Consider the following 27,516-nt stretch of genomic DNA (forward strand, 5'->3'; position numbering starts at 1 on the left):
ATAGAAGCACCAGAAGTAGCACTGGGTTTTGTTTATTCTCCTGAAAAAGGGCCAGTAAGTTTGGAGATCTGGTAGAGGGAAACTGGAAGGAAGAGTATAGGGAAGGATAAAGATCTCAGGTAGAGCCATGACACTGAACTCACTTGAGAGCTGGGAGTCAGTGCTGCTAGGCTGGATTCCTGGTTTTCATGCACAGTGATGACTTTGAAAGCATTATGGAGCTGCAGGGGATGCCGCAGGTCATTTATGTGATCTGAGACTGAAGAACCTGGACTCCAAACAGAGAAGCATAACATAGTTACTTCACTGCCTGGCATAGCCATGAGGCCAATTTCTAGCACATACACGATAGCCAATAGCTGTGTGTCTTTTTGCAGGCCCCCTGGGAGGGACCATGGTGCCAAGCCAGTTGTGGGGGAGACTGGAGAAGCCGCTGTTCTTCCTGACTTGTGCTTCCTTCCTCCTGGGGCTGGCTTTGCTGGGCTTCCGACCGGATATCGCCTCTGTTGGTTATCTCCTTCTCACCACGGCTGGCATCTTCTTCTTTGCCGGCCTCCTGGCCTGTTTTCTGAAAAGGGGGCTCCTACTGATGGAAAGAACAAGGCAGTCAACCCAGACCCAGAACCCAGAGGCCTCGGCAAGGTGAGTTTCAGGGTGGGTGCGGAACAGGAGTATATCTTGGGCCCATCTTCCGTTGACCTCTGTAGTTTCTTAGGCTTTCATCTGTTGCCACTATTAGTGAGAGCAGAGTCAGGGGCCAGCAGAGGGGTCTCTTGCAGATATGGGATAGAAAAGGGAAAAAGAAACTTCTTTCAGGAAGCCATCAATGATCCTTTTCCTCCGTCCTCAGGGACAATGAAGCTTTTGAGGTACCAACCTATGCAGAGGTCATGATGGAGCTGGAATCACAGAACCGCTCCCAAGTGCCGGATCAACCACCCCCTTACAGCAGCGTTGTAATCGCACCACAAGTTGAGGGAGAACAGCCTCGGCAACCAGAAAGGCCCCGAACAAACCGACTGGCAAGGCGAGTAGGCTCTGAAGGGACAATGACCCAGCGAGGAAGTCCTGGAAGAGCTCTTATCAGCCTTCGGCTTCAGGGACCACGGATTGTGTCCACAGCTCCTGATCTGCAGAGCTTGCGGTTGCCCCCTAAATCGGAGCCTCTTACTCCACCCCCTGCCTATGAAGTCTGCTTCGCTAACCCTGATGATGATGATAATGTTTTCTATGAAGACAACTGGACACTTCCATAAGTATCTCTCCTAGGACTTAGTCATCTCTCCACACCAGACTCACTCATTTGACTGGCATATCCCAGTTACCTACTAAGTATCAGGAGCTGTATTTCTGCCTGGAGATCACAAATGGGTCCTTGATCCTGAGGAGGGCTATGGTAAGGCCTTCCCAGTGAGAATATGGGTGGCATAATTTGACTCCTGGTAACCTACTCCAGTATATTCAGAATTAGATTGAGGGCGAGGTGGACCATCTGTGACCGCTGTGTTACATCTAGTCTAGATGTTCTGCTTCCATTAGATCCCTTAGCTTTTCAGATATTATTACCCTTACTGAAAAATGAGGATTCCAGTAAGTCAGAGGAGTTGGATAAATGGCACAAGGACATACTGCTAGTAAATAACGGAAATTACTTGAATGGATTCCAAAGCCTATTGTGTTTTCAATACAAGGCAAGAAAGGGGAAGCAAGTCCACCTACATTCCTCTCAATCTCTCTATTAAAACTGCTGGCCAGGAATTTTTTTTTTTTTTTTTTTGAAGGCTTCCTATGGACAGGAGGGGTTCGGCGGCAGTAGTGCCTGCAGAAAGGGTGGTCTGAGCAGGACCAGGGCTGATTCCCAGCCTCCTGGAGGGGCAAAGCTAATCATAGCTCTCACGGTCCCTGTTCCACGTGGGCTGTAGTTACTGTTTCTCTAACCTTCCAAGGAGCTTGTGTGCCTCTGGACGCTTGTGCGTCCTAACTGGAAGTAGTGGAATAAATTGCCTCAGAAAGACTTCCAGCTTTGAGAGTGGGTGGATATAAAGGTGAGAACGTATCAGAATGTTTCTAGGCCAGTGGTGAGGGGTAGCATCTATGGAGATTCCCTCTTGTATCATCTATCAGAGCGCTGGACCCTCTACAAAATGTCCCTAAGCGTCTCTGGCGGTTTCACTCACGCACTCTGACCACTAGGGTTTTACCCCAGCCCCTTGCCGGGCTTCCTCAGATCCCAATTGCTGCCACGGGAAGTAAGATTCAGCCACAGAAAGCCGTGACTCCGCACTCCCCGACTCAAGCTTCCTTTAGTTGCGCAGATGTCTCCTAGGGCTCTTCATCTTCTCCACACCTTGGCCCTAGCAGCTGAAAGCCGGTAAAGTCTGGTCACACTGGTTTAAGAAAGTTATTGCAATAGGTGGGGCGGGAAGGGGAGGAGCCAGGGGAGGAGACCGCAATTTCCGCGGGAACCCACAGCCAATTAGATTCTCGGGTGGGCGGGTCCTTGCTCTTTTCCCCGCCCTTCCCGTTCCGCCAGCTCCTTCTCTTGCCCCATTGGCCCGCGCGGCCGGGGCAAGAGCTCTGCGCTTGCGCACGCACCGACCACGGCGGGGGCGGGGCCTACCCGGAGTCGGGGCGGGGCCAAAGGGGGCGGCAGGGTCGTTGGTGCGCGTGCGCAGAGGCAGGAGGAGGGATGCGAAGGAAGTGGCGGCCTGTGGTTTGTTTGGGTTGTGGGCGGTGCGTGCACAGCCCGGGAAAAGTGGGAAATGGCGGCACCGAGTGCGGGGTCCCAGCCCGCACCGCAGCAAAAGGGGCTGATGGCCGCTGACCGAAGGCGGAGGTGAGAAGGGAAGGGCCCCGGGGGCCTTAGTGGGACCCAGGTAGAGGATCGCGGTGCCTGGCGTGCGGCCCCGCCGCCCCCTCCCCTCGCAGCCCCTGGATGCAGCCGAGTCCGCGCTGCCTGCCAAAGGTGGGGGGCCCCGCCGACCCCCAGGCAGCTCCGAGCTCCGGGCCGCGCGGGCCGCCCTCTTGGCCTTGTTCTGAGCCAAGACTGCCCCAGCCTCCCTTTGTCTAGGCGGGGGATGGGGGCTCTGCATAAGGGACGCTCTCTCCAGTCCTGCCAGGGCTCGGCCTCGCCTTCTCTTAAAGACTCCCCATCCTTTTCTCTGGTTCTTTTAGGAGGAACTGTCCCATTAAAAACCGATGAGCCTTTTTGCAGACTTCAGTGCTCGTCGTCCTGGTGTGCAGTTGAGTTGGACAGACTGTATCGTGATTGCGTTGCTTTCCGTGGGATGACCAGATGTTTTTAAAGAATTCAGAGGTTTGGGGCTTGAGTACTTCGAAGGGACCTGGAGGCACCAGTGTCTCCTCTTCTGCCTCGACCACTCCCGTTTCGAGGCAGACCGCACCCAGGAGGATTTTTTTTTTTTTTTTTTTAATGCGCCCTGGTTAGAACCAGAAAGTTGGTACTTCGTAACAGGAACCTTAAGGACAAAAAAAAATCAAGACTTTAGAATTCCCTTGGTTCCCCTCTCCCTCACTTTCCAAGTGTGTCCTAAAATTCAAGGTGATGGGAAAGCTTGTGCAGAGAGTGGGTGATGCTTCAAAAACTTCTCTAAGTTGTAAGTTCAAATCTGGAACTGAAGAGAGTTCAGAATGGGAGTCAGTCAGTTGTGCGTGTGGATGAGATTGCATGGGAAAAGTCTATTTGTAGGGAAGTCCCAATGCAATGCAATGTCAACATTTAAGGTCTTTTAAAAGAAACAAGCATGGTAGGCATAGAGAATGGTATGGAAAACTTAAGAGAAAGTTAAGGAGTGAAGGCTCTTGGTAAACTACAGGAAGAAATCTGCTCCACAGCTGGTTTTATACCTTAAGGAAATTACCCAGCAACCAGCTGCAGTCGCCTCTTCTATTTACTAGAATTCATATGCCATCATTGTTTCTGCTTCCATGGTTCTTAGAGTTTTTTGATTGTGTAGATTTTGTTTCTTTTTATCTTATTTCAAAGATCAATTAGTGTTGCTATCAGTTTAGAGATTGATTTCTGTTTATCAGCCACAATGAAGGTTTGGACTAGCACAAGTAATCCTCTGACTTAGGATGCCACTTGCTTTCTTGAATTCCTCCCAAGCCCTGCTTTTCCCTTGGACTATAAACATCTAGTCTCCAAGCTAAGCAAGCTGACTGCATTTATATACATTAGGCATATAAATGATGGGTATTAGAAATGGGATTCTTTAGTTCATAAGCAGAAGCTGGTCTCTTTCCAACCTGAAAGCACACTAAGGAATCTTTGAAATACAAGTATCTCCAATAAACTAAGTTACCAAAATAATTTAACCTTTACTTTCACTGACTATGATTTTTAAGTTACATTGATTTGCATTCATTATTGTTACTTAACTGCGGGGGCTTTGTGTCTTACATCTTACAGGATTCCAATCATTTCTAGTGTCATTTTGTCACAGGAACTTAAAAAGTTTTTTAAACCCCAATTTGAATAAGTAGTCTACAGGGACGTTGTGTCTAGTAAACCTGGCCTTTGGCTTGGATTTTTGCCATGTATTAAGTTATTTTAGCCCTCATTCAAGGTCATTTTTTTTTTTTCTTTTTTGGTGGTACTGGGGTTCCTGGAAGCCCTTCTACCTCCGGGCTACACTCCCAGACCTATTCTATATTTTTGAAACAGGGTCTCTTACTTAGGCCAGCGTGGCTGGCTTCGAACCCGCCTGATCCTCCTGTCTCCGCCTCCCAAGCGCGGGGATTACAAGCATGCCGCCCGGCCTCAAGGTCATTTTAAACTTACATTACTTCTAGATAAATAATATGAAATATTTTTCTGGAACTTTATCTTAACATTGGCCTGTCAGACCGAAGTCTATTCCTTCTCTTGAATATATGTGTCCTTGTATATTTTTTTTGATCAGCATAAGTATTTCCATCCCTTAGACCATTCATCTCAAGTCTCAGTTGAACATACTCCACAAAGAATGACACAGTATTTCTTTAGGATTGGTTGCTACTGCTTGGTACATCTTTGGTTTGAATCAGATTTAATACAATATGTCTAATCTTGGTTATTATAAATCCATTTTGTTCTTGCATATCTCTTCCTCTTTGCTCTTGTATGTCAAATCTGGTACTTGACAGCCTTTCCATCTCCCTCTTGTCTGTAGGATATTGGGAATGTGTGGTATGCATCCTGACCATCAGGAAACTCTAAAAAAGAACCGAGTTGTGCTGGCCAAACAGCTCTTGCTGAGTGAACTGCTAGAACATCTCCTGGAGAAGGATATCATCACTCTGGAAATGAGGGAGCTCATCCAGGTATCTAGAGTCAAAGGGAGGAACCAGGAAGATAGATCAGTCTTATTAAAGAAATGGAAATTCCCTTCTGACTAGAGAATTTGACAGAAAAGATACATAGTTCAAGATTAATGGGAAGAACTTCACCTCTACATGCTTTTCCTGTAAAAAGATTATTTTATTTTACTTTGTGGTACTAGGGGGTGGAACCCAGAGACTTTCTACCTCCAGGCTATACTCTCAGACCTACTTTATACTTTATTTGGAAACAGGGTCTCACTAAGTTGCTGAGAGCCTCACTCAGTAGCTGAAGCTGGCTTTGAACCTGTGTGATCCTCCTGTCTCAGCCTCCCAAGCGCAGGGATTACAAGCATGCGCCACCACGCCCGGCTAAAAGGAATTGTTAGGATGGGTGAAGGCAGTACTAGGAAGCTTATGTAGTACGCATGACTTCATGTTGTGTTCTTCTGTCTTAGGCCAAGGTGGGCAGTTTCAGCCAGAATGTGGAGCTCCTCAACTTGCTGCCCAAGCGGGGTCCCCAGGCCTTTGATGCCTTCTGTGCGGCGCTGAGGGAGACCAAGCAGGGCCACCTGGAGAAGCTGCTGCTCACAACTCTCTCCAGTCTTCATGTTCTCCCACCGGTACGGACGCTTAGACACATGGTGTCTGGGGTCTGGGAAGAGTTAGTTTGGCAGGAAAGACCTTTTTGGAGACAGGCAGGGGGGCCAGATTTTGTTTTGTTTGGACTCATCTGCATACCTAACAGCTATCATGGTATGTCCTGGCTTCTTACAGTTGAGCTGCGACTATGATGTCAGTCTCCCTTTCCCGGTGTGTGAGTCCTGTTCACCTCACAAGCAGCTGCGCATGTCAGCAGGTAAGGGTGGAATGAGTCTCAGATTGGCTTCCTCTTTTTTGACTGATTCTGGCTTATCTGTAATATGAGACATATTTCATCCTGGGACGCGTTCTTTCCATGGATTTATTAGAGGCTGGCAGGACAATTTAGACAAACATTAATTGGGCCCATTTCCCTTCCATCACAGATAATATTCTTCATGGTCATTGGCCCCTTAAGCAACTTAAATTGGTAGGAAATTTTAGTACACAATTGGCTTGTCATCCCTTTAAAGCAAAATGAGAAAAGACTATATTGGGATCACCCTCCTGCCGGTTGTGTACCCTGTGTAATTTAATGAGGCTTTTAGGAGGTAATACTTTGTCTTCCAACAAGTTGAGCACCTACTACACGAAAGCCAAGTGCAGAGGACCCAGTGGCGCTCTCATGGAGCCTATAGCTCAGGGGAGTGAGAGACTAGTATTTATCAAAACTTCAGGTCAGGGACGGGGATATAGCTGAGTGGTAGAGTGCTTGCCTAGCATGCACAAAGCCCTGGGTTCAATTCCCAGCACTGCCAAGAAACCTGCTTTAAAAAAAAAATAAAAAAAGTAAAACCTGCCTTAAAAAAAGTAAAACCTCAGTTCACAGAGAGGTGTCTAAAATCATAGCAGTGTGCTAGGATTGATGCTTAAGGTGCATACTAGTTTTTGGCTTTCTCTCTATTTGGCAGATACTGTGGAACACTCCATCGATAATGGAGATGGTCCTCCCTGCATTCAGGTGAAGGCTTGTACACCTGAGTTTTACCAAACACACTACCAGCTGGTGAGTCAAGTTAGGGAGAGAGAGGCCTTTCCTGGGCTTCTGAATCTAGTTTGTGTATACATTTCTTTGCTATTAAAAAGTCATTACTGATTGAATGCCTTTTGTGGGCATTTCTATATTTACCCGGTGGGGTTAAGAAGAAGAGTATAGTGTCCTGGGTTTTCCTGAAATGCTTGGTCTAATGGGGAATCATTGTAACTATCATTAAGAAGCTCGTGGTCTAACTGGCCTCTCCTCCCCAGGCCTACAGATTGCAGTCTCGGCCTCGTGGCCTGGCACTGGTGCTAAGCAACGTGCACTTCACTGGAGAGAAAGACTTGGAATTTCGCTCTGGAGGGGATGTGGACCACAGTACTCTAGTCGCCCTCTTCAAGCTTCTGGGCTACAAGGTCCATGTTCTACATGACCAGACTGCACAGGTACCTAGGGCTGGAAAGACTGACATGTAAACCACAGGGCTGGAACACTCGGGGGCCAGATGTGTCTGCTGCCCTAGGATGTGTCTTCTAGTTATTTACTCCCCTTAGTATTCTAACTCGCTGTGTGTGTTATGCTTCTCAACTTGCATATAGTAAAAAGGAATTGGAGTCAGCCAGCTGTTCCGGTGTTGACATCTCAAGGTAGCTGTGCTGTCCTGGAGTACAGTGCTAGTGCAGGGGTAGGGTCTCACTTTTACATGATCTGAAACTTGACTCCCCATCACTCAGGAAGTGATGAGATGCTGGGAATCTGCCTGACCAACTCAGAAAAGATATTTATAAACTGCCATACACAGGACATTTTCTTCTTGATTGATACCACTACTTAGGAGCGCAGATGTTGTTTAAATAATTACTTTGGCGGCCGGGCGTGGTGGCTCACGCTTGTTATCTCCGCACTTGGGAGGCTGAGACAGGAGAATCGCACAGGTTCAAAGCCAGCCTCAGCTACTTAGTGAGACTCTCAGCAATGTAGTGAGACCCTGTTTCCAAATAAAATATAAAATAGGTCTGGGAGTATAGCCCGGAGGACCACCCAAAAATAAATAAATAGATAAATACTTTGACAGAAAACAGTTCTTTCAAATGGAAGTTTGCGACAATTATTTCTGTAAGTATTAATGATGATGGTCAAATGAATTAATACATGGGGAAATTCCTTATTTTCTCAGGAGTATGGCCACAAGTCATATCTTAGGGTAGATTGCGTCTGGATTAGATTTTCACAAATTGTAAGCAGTTACGTTACGGGTTCCTCCTCGTTAACATCAGTTACCAAACTGCACTAATGACTTAGCTTTATTTTGAAGTTGATAATAGCCTATTTATAAATTCATTATCAACTCTATTTTGATTTCATAATGATGTCTTAAACTTGCCTTTGGGGTTGTCAGTGGTGAAACTAAAAGTTTCTAGGAGATTGATTTTGAAGAGCTGAGGTAGAGACTGTGAGAGTAATTATGTATTTTCAGTCATTTGTTTCATCGGTAGGTCTCTAGGTGTTGGCTTTTGCCTGCTGTTTTTGCCAGCTTCCCTTTATAGCCAAAGCAAAGCAGCAGTTAGTTCACCCTTACTTCAGAGCCTTACTGGATGGAACAGCTTTGCCAACCCTCAAGCGCTGGGCAGCCTCCACGCTCTCCTGAGAGGTCTCTGGGCAGGAAGGGCTCAGGGCAGCCTGCTCACCCTGCTTGCTGCAGAAGGATCCTGTTGGGAGGTTGCCTCGCAAAATGTGTGCTGTGTGCTCTTTCCTAGAGGCCCTCATCTAGCCATTCCTCTCATGAGGAATCTGTCATGTCATCGTTTTCCAAATCATACACAGCTGATAAAGGATCTTCTGCATCCCGTGGTTAAAGATACAGTATTGAGTCACAAGTCAGCTATATACTGGTACCATTTATGGCAAACCTGTTGCAGATTCAAGGACTGAATTCAAGGATTGAATGGAGAAGCAGTAAGATTGAATTTTGAGCACACAAAAATGGGGAACTTTGTGAAGTACCAGGAATTTTTTAAGTGTGAACTTTGAGTTTAAGGGACTTCAGATAAATGAGGGAATCTTAACATTATCACAACAGGAAACATGTCTCTCTTTATTGCTAAAAACTGAGCAAGATTAGTGACCCTGTCTTCTATAGGAAGTTAGAGGAAGAACTGCCTGGGTAGATAATGGTCAGAAGGATTAACAGAGCAGGTGAGCCTTTATGTGGTTATTTGACAAGCAAAGAAACAGAACCAAAAATTTAAGGTCCTCTTTTTCCCCTGTATCAAGCCTCGCTGACTTTAGAGATATACCTACTTGAAAACAGGGACCTGTGTTCTGAATCTTGGAGAACACGCTCCTTCTGATAGTGCTGAAGAGAACGCTAGTGTTCTCGTGACCCAAGTATTTTTCAGTGTCTCTGTCACCAACAACTCATTGCATCTACCTCAAGATGTTACCAGTTCTAGGATTACAATTCAGCATACATTAGGAAATACAAATAAAATCTAAAGCGGTAAATTTCTTTTACCATGTTCTTTGTGTTCTAACTTGACTTTGAGTCACAGTTGACTTTGAGAATCTAGAGATAAGCTGTAGATGACCCCTGGAAAATGCAGCCACCCGTACAGTTTTTCATGTAATTTCGGAGGGTTCATAGTCCTTATGTTCTGTGTCTCCACAAGCCCCAGCCAAAACACACTAGAGCTAAAAACGCTGCTGTTTTTATAAAAGTAGCAGAAATGGATCTACAGCTCCTGTTTTAAGCTGTGCTACTTGAGGAAAAATTTCCCTAAATAGCTAACTCATATTTATCTAATGTTTTGATCTTGTGTTTAGTAATAAAGTGTGCTTTTGGGCTTTGTTGTCCCCTGCTTACTGACCTAATAATCTCACTAAGTTGAAAATATTCCTGAGTAGATGCCCAGGTAAATAATTTTTATTCTATCCTTCAGGCAAAATTTATTTCTGTTACTATTATATATTCAGTTCTATCAATAGCCAGTTCCAGAGAAACATTTGTAGTCATGATTCTTTTGAAATAATACATTCTATGAACAGATGAATTTTGGATTCTTTCATTATCTGAAAATTCTCCTAATTGTTGGCTTCTGTTTACCCAGAAGATATACTGGACTTTTTTTCTACAAAACCAAGTTCTCCATTTCTACTTATATGACCGTCTTTCAAAGCTTTTATATAATATTTCAGTTATATATAAACAGAAGTATTCCAAATAGATTGATAGACCTCAAATTTTAAAATTCCAGAATCAGCTGAAGGGCTTTTTAGAAAGTTTGCTGCATGCTGAGCATGGTGACACACACTTTTAATCCCAGTACTTGGGAGGCTGAAATAGGATTGCAGGTTCGCGGCCAGCCTCAGCTATTTAGTGGGGCCCTCCGCAACTTAGTGAGACCCTGTTTCAAAATAAAAATGAAATAGGGCTGAAGGTGTAGCTCAGAGATAGAATGCCCCTGTGTTCAATCCCCAGCCCCCCCACACACACGTTTGCTGCGGCCTGAGATTTCCCGTTTCTCTCATGCTCCTGGGGGCTGTTGATTTTGCTCTTAGAGCGGGGTGGGGAGAGGTGGCAAATACATGGCTCTAGTATCTGTTCTGTCTAGGTAATAGATTCATTTCCATTATATTTCCTTTAAATTCATAAAAATGGAAATGTTTTTCTCTGTGAGAGAAGACCCACACATTGTGAGTTGTAGGGAGAGACGGGTTTGGAAATTATTATACTGTTAGATACTGCATAGCGTTCTGTTGAATGAACCGAATGCTTAAGTTACTGATATGTATATATGGCAACTTAGTCTAAGATAAGTGTGATTCTTGAGTTGGACTATGGAGTTGACCAATAATAGGCTTCTTTGAAATAATCATACTACTCTGTCAGATATGCGTTTATAATAATGGAAGATATTTGCAAAAAGGGTAAGCCTTCGTGATTAAGTCCTTTCAATGCAATATCTAATCTTTGAGAATATCTACTTGTAATTTCTTATAAAGTGGAAATCTGCCGGGTGTGGTGGCACACAATTGCAATCCTATCATTCAAAAGGCTGAGACAGGAGGATCACAGTTTGTGTCCAGCCTCAGCTACTTAGTGAGGCCCTTTGCAACTCAGTGAGGCCCTGTTTCAAAATAAAGAATAAAAAATAGGCTGGGAATGCCCCTGGATTTCATCCCTAGTACCACAAAAATAAATAAATAAATAAATAAATAAATAAATAAATAAATAAATAGATAGATAAATCAGAAATTCGAGCCTTGAGGATTATTCCAGCTTATTCTAGTGTGTGGACCCAGGGTTCGTATGTAGGTGAGTCTGATTCCAGAGCCTGTGTATGTCGTCTGCCATGAATGGAATTGTCCATTGTAGCTGCTCCCCCTGAGCAAGTGTTATATGTATAGACGTTGTCTCTGTCTTTTGGTGCCTACAGCCCCCGACAGAAAATAGCAGATGAGCAGTGTTGTCTCTACCTTGGCGAGGCTTTCAGCCCTGTCACAGAGCAGTTTGTCTTCCTGTGGCTGAGTAGGGAAGGTCCCCTGTGCCGTTTAGAAGGGCACCTGCTCTGATGACGGCTGTGCTGGTGAACAGGGAGTGAGTCAGAGTTGGTAGCTCATGATTAGCTTCATTAGTCACTTGCTTCAGTCCAGGAGTGTGTAACCTATCTCAGTGAGTGTATGTTTCTTTACTGAAAATTCTGTGTCTGAAGCCACGTTCATTTTTCTCAGGAGTGCAGAGCTCTCTTTAGCCTCTCAAAGGTGCTTTGACTTCTCTTACCACTGGCCACGGGAATAATCAAAAGCCAAGTCCATCACAATATCTTAATATCTGCTTGAAACAGAAACTGAAGATTGGTGCTTATGTTGGTGCTTACAGCAGTGAACAACACTGAAAGGTGCTTTTCTTTCAGGAAATGCAAGAGAAACTCCAGGACTTTGCACAGCTGCCCGCACACCGTGTCACGGACTCCTGTGTGGTGGCCCTCCTCTCACATGGCGTGGAGGGCGGCGTCTATGGTGTGGACGGCAAGCTGCTTGAGGTGCGCATCGGCGAGCGCTGGCCACGGGACTTGGCCGCTTCTCCTCCCGCCTGCCGTCTTCCCAGCATGGCTGCCGCTGGCAGATGGGACTTCAGGACCTTACCGACTGCCTAACCTGCGTTCTCCCTCGTTTCTCTCTGGCAGCTCCAGGAGGTGTTTCGGCTCTTTGACAATGCCAACTGCCCAGGCCTCCAGAACAAGCCCAAGATGTTTTTCATCCAGGCCTGCCGTGGAGGTGAGTGCCTGGCAGCCCGGCCCTGGGTGGTGGCCCCGGGCAGCCTCCACCCGCTCTCACTCTCCTGTTTGCTCTCTCAGGTGCTATTGGACCCCTTGGGCACCTCCTTCTGTTCACTGCTGCCACCGCCTCTCTTGCTCTGTAAGTGTCTCCCGATGCATGGGGTGTGCTGGGACTTGGGCAGCCCACGGCTCTCAGGCTGGTCAGCTCTCTGTGCACCGCCATCTCCTGCTCTCAGGAGTCGCCTGTCAGTGTCTGTCCTCCTTTCTGACTACTCTTTCTGTGCTTATTAACTCCCTACTTTTTTTTTGCTGCTTCTCATTCCCTTTAAGGACTTTTGTCTGTCTCTTCTCCTGCCCCTCTCACTTCACATCCTCTTTTTCTTTCTCTCCCCCCTGTGCACTTCCCCTGTTCTTTGTTCACCTACATGTCCATTCTTGCCTCCTTTTTATCATCCAGGATAGCAGTGCAGAGCCACGTCACCCTTGGACTCTTCAGATCTGCTCTTCCCTTTCCTTTCTTTCATGCAGTCTCTTCTACCCCTTTAAGAGGCAGGCCTGCATGACAAGGCTCAGAAGACGCCATAGGCCAGCTTCCGTCCTAGAGGGGAAAGCAGTAGTAATTAAGAGCTCTAAATTTGGAGTTGAATTCTGACTCCACTACTTAGTAATTATGTGACGTTAGAGAAGTTATTTGACATCCCTCCACCTCAGTTTCCTTCGTGGAAACTGGATGACTGTGCCTGCTTCATATGGTTGCAGTGATTAAGTGGAACTGTACATGTAAGAGCGTATTCAGCGTTGTACCTAATTCCATTGTAAATCCACAGGGAAAGCCAGCTATGACTGCTGGAAAGTGACCAGTGCCCTCAAGGGGTTTAGAGTTTGGGGTAAAGTTTGCTTTGTTCAGACACCACAGGGCCTATGTTATTAAGGCCCCACAGTGCAACTAGCACTGCACTAGATACTACCGTAAAAGCAAACTGAAGTGTGTCACCTGCTGGGAGCCCACCAATTACTCAGGGAAAACAAAGCAGAAGTTCATGAAGTAAAGCCGGGCGTGGTGGCACACACTTCCAATCCCAGCATTTTGGAGGCTTGAGACCGGAGGATCGTGGTTCGCGGACAGCCTCGGCTACTTAGGCCCTTTGCAACACAGTGAGACCCAATTTCAAAATAAAGTATAAAAAATAGTGCAGGGGTATAGCTTGGAGGTCGAATGCCCCTGGGTTCCATCCCCAGACCCGCAAAAAAAAAGTTCATGAAGTAGAGACCGGTTCTCAAGCAATGGTGAAATTAGTGAGATAGAGACTGCGTGTGTGCAGGAGTGTGCCATATGAGTAGACCACTTTAAGTGAGGTAGAGACTTTGCGGGTAGAATGAGGCTTAGTTTGCACCAGGACATTTGACTTACATAGGTGTGGAGAGGAAGCGTCTTTCTTGGGAAACGGGTCAGTGCACCATGATAAGCACACCCAGATTAAAAGACAGGACATGCTCGTCTGCCCCAAGTGGTGGGATCTAATTAAAAAGCGAAGCATCTCTGGAAGTAAGAAGTGAGGGTGTCTGATCATAGAAAGATCTGCTAGTTGCGAACTTTGAGGCACAGTTGACATAGGACTTCAACAGATGATAGTAAGGAGCTGTTGGGAACATAAGTGAGAAAAAATGTGCGTCTTTTCCTCCCTGGCAGAGAGCTGAGCTGTACGTGAAGCACACACAGCTGTCTTCCCAAGCCCAGAGCACTGAAGGCCAGTGGTGCCACTTATGAATATTGAATGGATGAAAATGTGTCTGCTTAAAGATTGTAGCCGTAGTATAGAAACAGATGATACTGAGGAAGAGCCAGTGGCACTTACCCAGGAGGAGCTCTGCAGCATGGAGTCGAGAACAGAGTCCCCCGCTTCTCGAAGGACATGCTTCACTCAGCCTGTTTCCTTTAGGAGGCATTACCAGCAAAATAACATGAAGATGGTAGTGGTCGTTTTTCTTCTGAATTCAGAGATAAATAAAGAACTAGATCTGAATAGGAAGAAACTATTCTGTGATAATCTGACTGCTCCACCTTCTCTCTAAACTGTCCATTAAAGGGTATCCAGTTGTGAATTATAACCTTGAAAATTGGAGCTCACCGTCTACTGCTGTGTGTGATACTACTCTTAATATCTCTAAGCTGGGCATGGTGGCGCACGCTTGTAATCCCAGTACTTGGGAGGCTGAGACAGGAGGATTGCGTGTTTGCAGCCAGCCTCGGCTACTTAATGAGACCCTGTTTCAAAGTAAAGAATAAAATAGGCCTGGGGTGTAGCTCATAGGTAGAATGCCCCTGGGTTCACTCCAGTGCCGCAAAAATTATATCCGTATATTACTAATATCTTTAAAGATACTACCCCTGCCCTGGTTGACAGACTCCTAAGTTGGATTATCAGTTTAATAAGGGTGATTCCCTTCACTCCGTCCCTAGGGCTTACTATAAAATGGTGATACATATTAGTGACTCAAAGAAATTTTATTGAATCAACTAATCTTGGTCCTTTTCCTCACAATTCTTCAAGCATCCCTTCCTTCAAGGCTCTCTTGAATATCTCATGGAACAGGAAGTACTGTAAAAGAGCACATGCCTTTGCTGTGTTGGCCTGTGTATCCTTCCTGTCTGCCTTTCCTACCAACAGTTCCCCCACTCAGCCCCCCACAAAAACAGCAACATCAAAAATAAAGATCTGAAGCCGGGCGTGGTGGCGCACGCTTGTAATCCCAGCATTCGGGAGGCTGAGACTGGAGGATCGCAGTTCGTGACAGCCTCAGCTACTTAGTGAGGCCCTCTGCAACTCAGACCCTGTTTCAAAATAAAGAATAAAAAATAGGGCAGGGGATGAAGATCTGTCTATAAGGCTTGAGTTAAAAGAGTTTCAGTGTGTGCTGTGTGCACTAAGAAACTACTTCTGAAATTGAATAATGGTATTTTTTAATTTTGTGGAGAAAATAAACTGTTCCAATCTTAAGTTCTTCCTCTCTTCAGTTTCTCTTAAATCTTGGATGCCAGCTTAATTTGTCTTATGAAATTAATAAATATGTAGTAAATGCTTTAAAATTTTCAAAAATCACCATGGAAACAGATTGCTTCGTTTTCTAATGATGATGTAGTTTGAACTTAAGGTTCTTCTTATTATACATTAATACAGTGTATGTTCTGTTTTCCACTCGTGTCCTAAAAGTGAATGCATCAATATTTAATCATGTAATGCACTAAAAAGCACTGTGACTTACAGGTATATTGCTTCCAGGTATATTGCTAATTGAACTTGGATGATTTTTAGTTCCATTTACAAAGACTGAAACTCTCCAACCATGTACATGTGCATCTGCTTAATTGTGGTGTCTGGCCTCCTAGGCACCCCTGCATAATGGATGTATGCTGGAAGAGTACTGATTTTCTCTTCTCAATTGATCAGCCATAGGTTGGAGACAACAGCTGGAAAGGTCTCTTCCCAGTCCAGGCTATGGGGAACTGGGCATGCCCGTGATGAGTCGTGAGAGTTGAGAGAAAGTAACGCCTTTGTCTATTCTGTGTGTCTTCCTACAGATGAGACTGATCGTGGGGTCGACCAGCAAGATGGAAGGAGCTGGACAGGGTGTGAGGAGAAGGATGGCGGTAAGGAGGAGTTGCTGAAGATGAGACTGCCCACTCGCTCAGACATGATATGTGGCTATGCCTGCCTCAAAGGTATTGTGAATGCAAAAGAGTGATCCAGAAGGATGCACCTTCCTGGGCTTGGCGTCTTTGTGCTGGGCTGTCTGTCTGGGAGGCACCAGGGAAGGATGCCCATGACCCTCATGCCTCTGCTTGCAGGCACTGCCGCCATGCGGAACACTAAACGGGGTTCCTGGTATATCGAGGCGCTCGCTCAGGTGTTCTCTGAGAGGGCGTGTGACATGCATGTGGCTGACATGCTGGTGAAGGTGAGTGCTCAGGCAGGCTCTGCTAGCCCCTGCATCCTAGCATTCTCCCCTCCCCTCCCCTTAGCTGAACTGCTGTCGAAAAAGCACAAGATGATCTCAAACTCTGGACCATTGGTTCTGCCTTTCCAGGTGAATGCCCTTATCAAGGAGCGGGAAGGCTACGCGCCGGGCACAGAGTTCCACCGCTGTAAGGAGATGTCTGAGTACTGTAGCACTCTGTGCCGGCACCTCTACCTGTTCCCTGGACACCCTCCCACATGACGCCGCCCGCCGGCCATGCCGGGGGAGGCCGCTGGAGCACTGAGGCGTGCTGGAGCCCTTCTCTTCAGGATGCACGGGTTTTCTTCCGCCCCTCAGGGCTGCAGGGCCGCCCAGGCTTGTTTCCTTGTCCGTCATCTCCGCCTTTGCGTGTGGGACTCCAGGCCAGCTCCTGCACTTGAAGCTCTCCCCCTCCCCACAGGCCGCTGGTTGGACTTCTGCCCGGAGTCTTTGGCTGCCGTCAGGCTGGCAGGGACGCTGGCACACAGTAGTGTCGCGGGGAGAGGACGTGGGTCCCTGTGTAGTGTCTGCCCCGGGCTTTGGTAAGGGCACTTGGTTATCGCTTTTGTTATGGTCGGTCTCAGAGATCATCGTCTGTTCCTCCATTCATATCCACGGCCCCATTCCCCCCAGAGTGAGAGTTCGGGAGGTGCCCTTAGTTACCGGAGGCATTTATTTGACTTTGAAGAGGCAAGACTGAGACGCACCTGCAGCTGCGAGCGAGCAGAAGTGCCTGTGCGTGCCCCTCAGGACCGCAGGCCCCGGGGAGGACGCCTCCTCCACTTCTCTCGGCTTCCTGGTGTACAGGGGCCCAGCCTCCTGCAGAGGGTGGAGTTTGCATGTCTTTCTCCCAGAAGTCCTGAAGATCTTCCTTGGGCACTCGTTCCCTGAGCCATTACTGGAATGAGACAAGCATGGCGTGCCTCCTGCTCACCGCACCCACTTCCTCCTTCCTGTCCTGTGAGGTGTCCCTTCCTCTCCTCGTGCAGCCAGACTGTACCTCGGATGTGGGCGTGTGTGTACTTCCTGGTTACCTCTCCCTTTACCTGTTCATCCCCGTTGGTGCTGCCGCCATCCCTCCGAAATGCTCCTTCTCCGCACGGTTGGCTGCTTAGGGTGTAACGCGGCCTCTTGTCCCTGCATTCCGCTCCTGTGATTTTATGTGGTCTTAGCTCCCTTCTCCTTGTTTCCAGCCTAGAAACCTTTATCTTTGCTTCTGTGCTATCTTCCTCCTTACAGCCTGCCTTTTCATTTCCATTTTGCCCTCTCTAGTGGGTTCTGCATGTAACAGAATAGCTTTGGGTTTTCAAATATAAATCTGATGATGTTACTCTCCTGCTTGACACTGGCTTCCTGTTACACCTCACACAGACCCAAACTGCTCTCCCTGCTGATTTCCCCCTGTTCTCCAGCTCTAGTCGCCTCAGTTTCTCAGATGTCCTGCACTTCCTATCCCTGCTGCTCTTAGCCTGAGTGACTACTTATTCTAATCTAGAGGCCTTCCCAGAAGTCTTTTGTATCTCTTCATTACTACGTCCTGTTAATTCTTTTTTGGTTCTGGGAATTGAGTTCAAGGGCGCTATACACCCATCACTTTTTTTTATTTTGAGACAGAGTCTCACTAAGTTGTCCAGGCCAGCCTTGAACTTGTGACCCTCCTGCCTCAGTCTCCAGAGGAGCTGAGATTATAGGTGTGCACCACCACACCTGGCCTTTATGAGTCTTTCCTTGCACTTACTGCAACTTGCAGTTGTATATTTGTTGTTTTTATGTCCCCTACTAAGCTATAAGCTCCAAGAGGGCAGGAACTCTCAGTATATACCCAGTGCTTGGCACTTACTAGGTCTTTCTTTGTTGAATGAAGGAAGAAGGCCAGCAATCAGCCCTAGCTAGGATCCTACTTTTGGGCAAAATGTTCCTGTTGACAATGTACACAGTTTGGTATTTGTACTGTTTTTCCAGGTGTTTTGTTTTTATCCACTGGTATTTTTAGCTCCTTGAAGACACATCCTGTGTGAGACAACTTCTTCACATCTCCCATGGTGCCTAGCAGAACGCTAGGCCTGTAGTAGTCAAGGTGCTTGATCAATGTTTGTTCTGTGAGCCAGCTGGCTTGAAGACTTGCTGCCAAGTCGGTATAGGATGGTCGTGTTTGAGTGATACAACCTTTCCACTTTCCACTGCCAAGATTTTGTATTGCCATGAGGTGCCAAATAAATGTTCCTATTTGTTTTGGTGTGTGCCTGACTTCTGCGTCTGTTCATGCTCAGTCTTCTGAAGCCCACCTCTCTTCTCTTAGCCCCTTTTTCTTCCCACTTCACAAGGTATACCAAAGCAGAAACCCCCTTATTTTGCTGTCTTTTTTACATGCAGGCGTGGGCCTGTCTTAAGCAGTGTATGTTCTGGCTTACTGGGTCATGGGGCCGAGGCCGGAGTAGCAGACTGGGCTCCAATAGGAGGTTGAGAGAAAGGGGTAGTGGGGTCTTCTCAGATAGTGGACAGAGATTACAAGAGAATTTAGGGCTGCATGGAAGAGTCCTAAGCAATGAACTGTAGGTTGGTGTGCTCTTGTACACACCTGGAGAGGCACGTGTGCAGGTGCAGATGGGCCCCAGTTTTAGCAAGAGGTGGGCAATTCTGTAGAAGCATTTGGGTAGGAGGCAGCTGTGGATGGACCTTGGGATGTTGGTGGGCATAAAGAGGAGAGGTAGCTGTCTAGATGGAGCACAAGAACATCTGAGTGGCCCTGACACCACCAGACAGAAGTGGGTGTGGCCTGAGGAAGACTAAAACCAGCTGATGGTACTGTGAGAAGAAACAGCCTCCAGGGAGGGAGGGATGCAAAAATCTAGGAGAAGTTAAGAAGTTCCTGGGACAGAGTAGCCATTTTCGGCATAGCAAGGCTGTGAGGGCTGTGGTAGGTCTATTAGAGGTTATTACAGACCAGTGTTTGTCTGGTCTGCAGTTCGTGTCCTTCCCAACCTGCCCTTGAGTAAGGGTGTCAGGTTGAATTTCACAGTTCTCTTCCCTTCCTCCACTTACCTCTGCCAGGGCATTCTCTTCTAAAATTATCCCCCTCCCTGAGCAGGGGGCTGCCTGCTGCCCTTCCCTATCCTGTTTTCTAAAGAGGAAAACAGGAATCAAAAAATGAAATATCAGACCAAAACTGCTATCAAAAGGAGAGGAGCTGTCCACACAGGAAGATAACACAGCTGTAATTGACCAGCAGCTTAGTCTGATGTGGGCGCTGACGTGGACCTTTCCATTCCATTTATTTTCCTCACAATCCCATGAGGGAATCATACCCCTCCCTTTTTTTCCCATCCAGAAAAGGAAAATCAGTTTCAGAGACTCAATTAACAAAAAAACAAAACAATGTTACATAATCGTAAGGGATAGACTCTAGAGTTATATAGATCCGATTTTGAATATTTACTTTTGAAGATACTGGCCAAGGTAGCCAGAACAGAAGGGGGAGAAAGAGACCTGTCCAAGGAACAAGCGCCAACGGTGTGTGTGTGTGTGTGTGTGTGTGTGTGTGTGTGTCTATGTGTGTCTGTATGAGAGCGCGTGCACATGCGCACACTGGCGCTTGAACCCAAGCCCCCACACCAGCCAGGCAAGTGCTGTACCCCTTGGGAGGCTTAAGAGACCCTGTTTCCAAATAAAAATATAAAAGTAGGTCTGGGAGTGTAGCCCGGAGGTAGAAGGGCTTCCAGGAACCCCAATACCACCAAAAAAAAAAAAAAAAGAATATCCTCAAACATTCTTGTGATTGCAGGTGTTGCTTCTAGACATGCGCTTCCTCTCAGCCCGTCAGCTGTGTGCTTTTCTGGTGTCTGGTCTCTGCCCTCAAGTTTTGTTTCTTTTTTGTTTTTGTTTTGTACAGAACTCAGGAGCATTGTACCTCTGATCTGCACCCCCTCCCCTATTTTATTTTCTACTTTGAAATAGGATCTTGCCAAGTTGCTGAGGCCAGCCTCAAATCTGTGATCCTTTTGTCTCAGCCTCCCAAGCACTGGGATTATAGATGCGGCCACTGTGCCCAACTCTGCTTTTAAATCTGAGAGCTTGTGACCCAGTTTTTTTGTTCTGTTTTGCTTTAGATACCTAGCTTTCTCAGGAACAGTAAAGAAGTAGTAATTGTATCTGATAATTTGTTTCTCATAATGTCCTAGGGAAACTGGTTTCGTTCTGGAAAGCCAGAGTCCATAACTAAGCAAAAAAAAAAAAAAAAAAAAAAAAAAGAAAAAAATCTTTTCTGTTTCTAAGCCCTCCAAATATATAACATTTTATTTTATTTATTAAGAATACCTCTTTCATTTCATACCAGTTCCTTAGATCTTCCCTTATTAATGTCTGCAGAAAAGACAGGTTATCATCACAGAACACTGAGTCCCTTGAAGCAGGACACATTTGTCATCTTTGTGGGTGGATTTAGGCCTCAAGATTTACAGGACTGATGCTAGAAAAGATAGAGCCTTTCATCTTTTTGGTTATGTAATTGACAAACGGAGGTTGTCCACACTTATGTATACATACGTCCATACATAGGTATACACCTGGGTGTGTGGTGTACATATGCATTGTAAAATGACCAATGCAGTCAAGCAGTTAACACAACCTTCAATTCACAGTGAGTGTGCGTGTGTATTGAGAACACCTAAGATCGTGTGTGTATTGAGAACACTTAAGCTCTACCCTCTTAGCAAATTTCAGACACATGATATAATATTGTTAGTTATACTCGCCATGTACATTAGATCTCCAGAACTGTACAACTGAAACTACCCTTTGGCCATCTTCTCCCAGTGCCTACTTCCCTGAGCCAGCCTCTGCTTCTATGTGCGATAATGCAGTATATAAGTGAAATCAGGCAGTGTTTGTCTATATCTGGCATATTTTACTTAGCATAATGTCCTCTTGATTTATCCATGTCATCACAAATGGCAGAACTTCCTTTTTTAAGGCTGAGTAATATCTCATGTGCATGCACCACATTTTCTTCGTGTACTCATTTGTTGACAGCTTGGGTTGTTTTCCTATCTCGGCTGTTGCAAATACTGCTGCATTGAACATGGAAGTGCAGATACCTCTTTGAGATGGTGATTTACTTTCCTCTGGCTATATACCTCAGAAGAGGCATTGTTGGGCCATATGGTAGTTCTATTTTTAATTTATGAGGAATCCCCATACTGTTGTCCGTAAGTGCTGTACCAATGTCCATTCTCACCGACAGTGTGCGAGAGTTCCCTTTCCTCTGCATCCCTGCCAAGCCTCCTGTCTTATCCTTTTGAGAGTAGCCGTCCTACCAGGTGAGAGGTGAGACCTCATCGTGCTTTTGGTTTGCATTTTTCTGATTACTAGTGATGCTAAGTACTGGGGAAAAGGTGCTTTTGATGGTACCCATCTTCCTGCTCTCTTTGGGCGATTCCAGCCAGCTTAGCTCAAATTGTACAGTAGGCCAGATGTTTGGTATTCCTCCCTCCATTCCCTGAATTCAGACTGCCCTGGGAAGAGACTTCACTAGGCGATGTGGCTCTAAATGTCACCTCAGTAAATAGCTTTCCTGCTATGGGGAGGAATCCACAGAGAAGGAATGTCTTCTTAGGAAAATTGATGGAAGAAATATGATGCCAAATGGAGCAGTTTGGCCTTGGTCAAAATGATTTATTGACCTGAAGAGGGAAGAACAGAAAGCTCACTTCCCCATCATGCTTTGTGTGTTGGGCTCACCATGAGAAACACGGGCTCCCTTCCCACCACCGTCCCCCATGCCTCTGGCTGACTTCCTCTTCTCCCCTGTTATCTCACCCCCCTGATAGAGATGTCACGGGCACTGCCATCGAGATGTTGGCTCGGCTTCTCCCAGTAGATCTGAGCTGGTAATGTGGTTGGCACGTGAGTCTGGGAAATGGGAGAAATTTCAGAACCCAGGGCTACTACCCCTGTTTCCCACAGTGTTCCACACCCAGTGGGTGATAAGGCTGGAATCCAGGGGATGGCACCACAGGGTTATTAGCAGCTTCAGGCAGATGAGAGCAGACAGCTGGAGGGGAACGCTACAGGTAGAATAGGTTGGGAGAACCAGCCAGGTACTTCAGGATCCAGATGAAGGCTAAACCCTGCAAAGACACCGAACTGGCAACAGCCCAACGTGGAAAGGTGGCAGAGAAGCATCAGCTGCTCTCCCAGGTGAGTTACCTGCCTGGAGTCTCCTGGCCCGCCAGTCTCCACTCAGCACCGAGCCCCTCGCTTTCCGCGCTTTGACTGAAGGGGAGGCAGAGCCTTGAGGTCTTTAGTGCACCCGACTGCACACAGCTAGAGCATACTACACAGTTCCCATCTTGGTCGGGGAGATATTTATAGAGGGACAGTGACCTGGGGCTGGAAGCCTACTAGTGACCAGGGAGGGGCAACAGGGCTGGCTCTCGGAGGGAATTCCCTGTGGGCTGTCCCGCAGGTCCTCTTCCCAGCCCCCACCCGCACAGCACTCACACCTGCTTCGACCCCAGGCAGATCAGATGTGGCCGTGGGGGGGGGGTGTCATGTGATGGAGAGGCATCTATAAATAGCTGGAGGTGGGCATGCTGCCCCAGACGCCTTGGGGACAGGCGAGAACAGAGGCTTAAGGAGGTGGCCTGGGGGGAGGACAGGCGCAAGCAGGCCAAGGCCTGCCCGGGGCCGGGGGCAAGGCCTCATGGAGCGATCCCAGTCCCAGCAGCACGAGGGCGAACAAACCTGGTGGGGGAGTGCCCCCCAGTACCAGTACATGCCCTTTGAACACTGCACCAGCTATGGACTTCCCAGTGAGAACGGGGGCCTTCAGCACCGGCTTCATAAGGACGCAGGCCCCCGTCACAACGTCCACCCCACGCAGGTAAAGGGCAGAGGGGAGGGGGCAGTGCAGAGGGGAGGCGGCGGTGCCAGGGGCTGGGGGAAGTTAGCAAGTGGGTGAAAAGAGGGAGCAATGTTTATTTAACTGGAAATAAAAAAAGTCACATGTTAGAATATGAAAATATTTGAAAGTTCTGGGGTTGCCTAAGTGTGCACTTACAGCGGCATATATGCACGTCCACAGAGCCTGTACTAACGGAATTACCTTGTCTAAGGGGAGCCGTAGAAGGACTCTTACAGACAAGCTGGAGCTTATGTAACCCCACACAGTGATTCCTTAGGAGCCCACCCCACTGTGTGCTCAGCGTCTTCCATGCCCTCGCCCACATGCTGACACGGAGATTTCTGCCATGCAGACCACCTCAGGACACACACACACACACACACACACACACACACACACGTCTCCTTCTGCAGAAGACAGAGGAGAGGGGTTGGGACAAGTAGTGAAAACAGACCAATGGCTTATCAATGGTCAAAGGCTTACCAAAGTCAAAATGGACAGAAAGATGGAATCAAGCTTTTAGGGGTTTGAGTGGTAGAGCTTGCCTAGTATGTTTATGACCTCATGGCCCTGGATTCTATCCCCAGGACTGAAAAAAAAAAAAAAAAAAAAAAAAGCCTTTAGGTGACAAGAGCGATCAGCTAAGATCCTATTATGAGGCACCTGGAAAGGTGCAGCGGTGCGATGTGATCCCAGCGAGGGGCTGGCAAACTAATCAGGGTGTCCAGGGAGGAGCATCCTCCAGATGGGGGTGTTGGTGGGTTACAGGCATTCAGGGGAGGGGAACTCGGAGGGAGAGAGGAAGTTGCACTGGCATATTTACAGGCCAGGGTGGTGTGTGCACCCCTCACCTCAACCACTGCAGTGTGATGGAGGCCGGGGAGTGTCCAGAGGGGCGGGAGGTCAGGCCTGAGAAGAGTTATTGCAGACAGGGAGCCTATGGCTCCTGTAGGTGTTGGGCTGGGAACCCAAGGGGGTGGGCTGTGCCGGCGATGATAACAAAATATCAAAAGAATCCTAAGTCTCTGACACATTCCCAAGGGTAATCACAGAGGCGACGTTGGGGGCATCTGGGGCAGCGGACTCGGCTGTCAGTACAGTCTCCAGTAGCACAGTAGCCAAGGCCTTGTGGAGATGGTGGTGCCTGACCCAGGCCTTGGAACGCACCGCTGGGCTTAGACTGAAGGTCCCTGCCCCCCGCCTTGGGCTCACTCTCACCCCAAATGCAGGTCATTTTGGAGGGGGAGGGTGACAACTTGGGTGAAAGCCCAGCTAGGGCATTTCCTGGGGAGAGGAAGGACACTGGGCAAGTGGCCAGGAGCCTGGGATGGGAATGAGCGGCAGTCAGTTTGGGGAGTGGGGTGCAGCTGGTTTCCACAGGGCTTTGAAAGCAAAGAAGCAGTTACGAATTTAAAAGTTGTTCTTTATTGCTTCATTTATTTACTTATTCGTTTATTGGTTGGCATTAGGAATTGAACCCAGGGGTGTTCTATCTTCGAGCTACACCCCTAGCCCTTTTTATTTTTTATTTGGTAACAGGGTCTTGCTAAGTTGTTGAAGGTGATGCTAAATTACTGAGGATAACCTCAAACCCGAGATCCTCCTGTCTCAACCTCCCAAGGGCTACTGAAATTACAGGCGTGCACCGACACACCCAGCTTTTGTTTAATTTTTATGATGGAAAATTCTAGACTCGCACCAGAGAGAATGGTATAATGATCCCTCAGGTAAACAACAGTGGTCAGTATTCTGTGAACCTTGTTTGATCTCCCCTTTTTATCCTCATCCCTCCACACACCCCGGAGGACTGCGAACATGTCCCACACAGGACATGGCTAGTAGCCTAGCCCAGGGGGCTGACTTCTCCCTTCCCCTCGCCTACCTCTGCCAAGGGTGTGGTGGTTACCACTGGGCCAGGAGGACGGGTCTGGGATGTAGCATTTTCCTCGTCCAGGTTTTGGTAGGAAGAACTTGCTTGCCCAACCTCCATCAGCCTGAGAATTCTGAGAGCTGGGGCAGGCCCAGGTCTCTGACTGCTATGGGGAGTGATTTCTACTTCTGAATGTCTCCTCCCATCACTGACCTCATCCCAGGAGGCAAAGGAGCCATGATCAGAGCAATTCACGTGTGCTGTTCAAGACCCAGGCACCAAACTCTGCTGCTCATATTGTGAAATTAGATCTCTTCTAGGCACTCCCAGAATCAGCAACATGGCCTAGACTGCCGGCCCTTAGAGCTCAGGGTTATGGTGGTGAGTAGAGCCAACTTAAGGTGACCAGAGGCCAGACACAGTGACACACACCTGTAATCACAGTACTCAGGAGGCTGAGACAGAAGGATCACAGGTCTGCAGCCAGCCTCAGCAACTTAGCTAGACTCTCTTTCAAAATAAAAAATAAAAGCCAGGCATGGTGGTGCACGCTTGTAATCCCAGTACTTGGGAGGCTGAGATGGAAGGATCACAGGTTTGTGGCCAGCTTCAGCTACTTAGGCCCTCTGCAAATCAGTGAGACCCTGTTTCAAAAAAAGGAATAAAAAAATTGGGCTGGGGGTATAGCTTGGAGGTAGAATGCCCCTGGGTTCAATCTCCAGTTCCACAAAAAAAGATAAGATAAAAATAAAAAATTAAAAGAGCTGGAGCCAAGAGTGGTGGTACATGCTTGTAATCCCAGCATTCAGGAGGCTTAGACAGAAGGATCCAGGTTCGCAGACAGCCTCAGCTACTAAGCAAGGCCCTTTGCAACTCAGTGAGACCCTGCTTCAAAATAAAGAATAAAAAATAGGGCTGGGGTCAGGATATAGTTTGGAGGTAGAATGCACCTGGGTTCCCTCCGAAGAAGAAGAAGAAGAAGAAGAAGAAGAAGAAGAAGAAGAAGAAGAAGAGGAGGAGGAGGAGGAGGAGGAGGAGGAGGAGGAGGAGGAGAAAGAAGGAAGAGGAAGAAGAAGAACAACAACAACAACTAGAGTAGAGGTGTAGCTCAGAGGTAGAATGCCCCTGGGTTTAATTCCCAGTACAACCAAACAAACCAAAAGAATAGGTGGTTGAAGTTCTTGTGCACTCTGCACACACACATGCTGATGCTTTTCGATCTAACAGGTGCTGCTCTACCCTCCCCACCTGTCCGTGGGGCCTGGTTACCTGGCTTAGGGAAGAAGCAAATAGACTCGCCTTATCAGGCCTGGTCTCTATTTGTGCCTACAGACTCTGGGAGATGAGATGGATAGGCTTGATCCAAGCTTAAAGGTCCCCATTTCCTCAGGGAAGGCAATCAAATCAGGCAGAGTGCAACCACGTCATCAGCTCCTATACATATGTAAAATTTTCAATTAAGAAAAAAAGCCAGCTGGATGAGGTGGTGCATGCTTGTAATCCCAGCATCTGGGAGGCTGAGACAGGAGGATTGCAGTTCTCATACAGCCTCAGCTACTACATAGTGAGGCCCTTTGCAAGTCAGTGAGACCCTTTTTCAAAATAAAGAATGAAAAATAGGGCTGGGAGTATATCTGGGAGGTAGAATGCCCCTGGGTTCCATCCCTAGCACAAAGAAAGAAAGAAGGAAAGAAGGAAAGAAAGAAAGAAAGAAAGAAAGGCATCTGCTAGCTAGGCCAGCCTCCTCTCCCCAGTCCACATCAGGAACCCAGGCTGTGAGATGGATGAAGGGGACAATGGAGATATGGAAAACCATGGAGACCTGCAGAAAGCACAGTGACTGAGGCTGCAAGCACCTTCCTGATAGGATGCCCAGTCCCAGCACAGTTGTCTTCGCCTCTATGCCATGAAAGAAACAAGCCTCTCTTCGAGCTGGGCGTGGTGGCGCACACTTGTAATCCCAGCATTTGGGAGGCTAAGTCAGGAGGATCAGGGTTCATGACCAGCCTCAGCTACGTAGTGAGACCCTTTGCAACTCAGACCCTGTTTCAAAATAAAGAATAGGGCTGGATAATCCCCGCGCTTGGGAGGCAGAGACAGGAGGATCGCGCAGATTCTAAGCCAGCCTTGCTGGCTTAAGAGACCCTGTTTCCAAATAAAAAATATAAAAATAGGTCTGGGAGGGTAGCCCGGAGGTAGAAAGGTTTCCATCCCCAGTACCACCACCACCACCAACAACAACAACAAAAAATAGGGTTGGGGTTGTAACTCAGAAGTAGAATGCCCCTGGGTTCCATTCCCAGTACCACCAAAAAAAAAAAAAGAATAAGAAAATAAATCAGCCTCTGATGAAGGCTACTAGGAGCACGATGAGCACGCATTAAGGATTGGCTGGAAGGCAAGGTGGATATGAGAAAATGTGAAAAACAAAAAACATAGGGATGGAGATAGGAGAGAAGAGCCAGGGCTGATCGTGAAGTGCCCTGCAGCCCTCAGCAGCCAGTAGTCAGAGCAGCTGAGAGTAAAG

At 47.3% G+C, this 27,516-nt stretch overlaps 3 protein-coding genes across 7 annotated transcripts in view; all 3 read left to right on the forward strand.

Moving 5' to 3' along the window:
- Positions 1–394: 394 nt before the first annotated feature.
- On the forward strand, positions 395–1,256 carry TMEM139 (transmembrane protein 139; the record flags this gene model as incomplete). The annotated part of the gene is made up of 2 exons (XM_080701268.1): positions 395–642; positions 851–1,256. The coding sequence occupies 2 exons, from the start codon at positions 395–397 to the stop codon at positions 1,254–1,256; spliced, it is 654 nt and encodes a 217-aa protein (XP_080557394.1).
- Positions 1,257–2,720: 1,464 nt separating this feature from the next.
- CASP2 (caspase 2) lies at positions 2,721–16,440 on the forward strand (the record flags this gene model as incomplete). 4 transcript variants are annotated; one of them, XM_080702025.1, is made up of 12 exons in its annotated part: positions 2,763–2,836; positions 5,175–5,325; positions 5,781–5,945; positions 6,100–6,181; positions 6,876–6,970; positions 7,213–7,389; positions 11,857–11,985; positions 12,130–12,220; positions 12,301–12,361; positions 15,768–15,943; positions 16,070–16,179; positions 16,309–16,440. In XM_080702025.1, the coding sequence occupies 12 exons, from the start codon at positions 2,763–2,765 to the stop codon at positions 16,438–16,440; spliced, it is 1,443 nt and encodes a 480-aa protein (XP_080558151.1). The 4 variants fall into 4 exon arrangements, with proteins under 4 accessions (XP_080558154.1, XP_080558151.1, XP_080558152.1 ...); XM_080702028.1 differs by lacking the exon at positions 12,301–12,361 and having other exon boundaries at positions 2,721–2,836; positions 15,803–15,943; XM_080702026.1 differs by lacking the exon at positions 12,301–12,361 and having other exon boundaries at positions 5,781–5,975; positions 15,803–15,943.
- Positions 16,441–22,797: 6,357 nt separating this feature from the next.
- The window catches only part of CLCN1 (chloride voltage-gated channel 1), a gene marked incomplete at both ends in the record, with an annotated part of 34,929 nt that continues 30,210 nt past the window's right edge, over positions 22,798–27,516 (forward strand). The window contains one exon of one of the 2 annotated variants that reach the window (XM_080700918.1): positions 22,798–23,098. In XM_080700918.1, coding sequence (XP_080557044.1) covers positions 22,919–23,098 — 180 coding nt within the window. The remainder of the gene's footprint in view (positions 23,099–27,516) is intronic. The other variant, XM_080700917.1, reaches the window with a different exon arrangement.

Source organism: Muscardinus avellanarius (genome assembly GCF_963383645.1).
Source record: "Muscardinus avellanarius genome assembly, chromosome: 9".
Classification (NCBI taxonomy): domain Eukaryota; kingdom Metazoa; phylum Chordata; class Mammalia; order Rodentia; family Gliridae; genus Muscardinus; species Muscardinus avellanarius.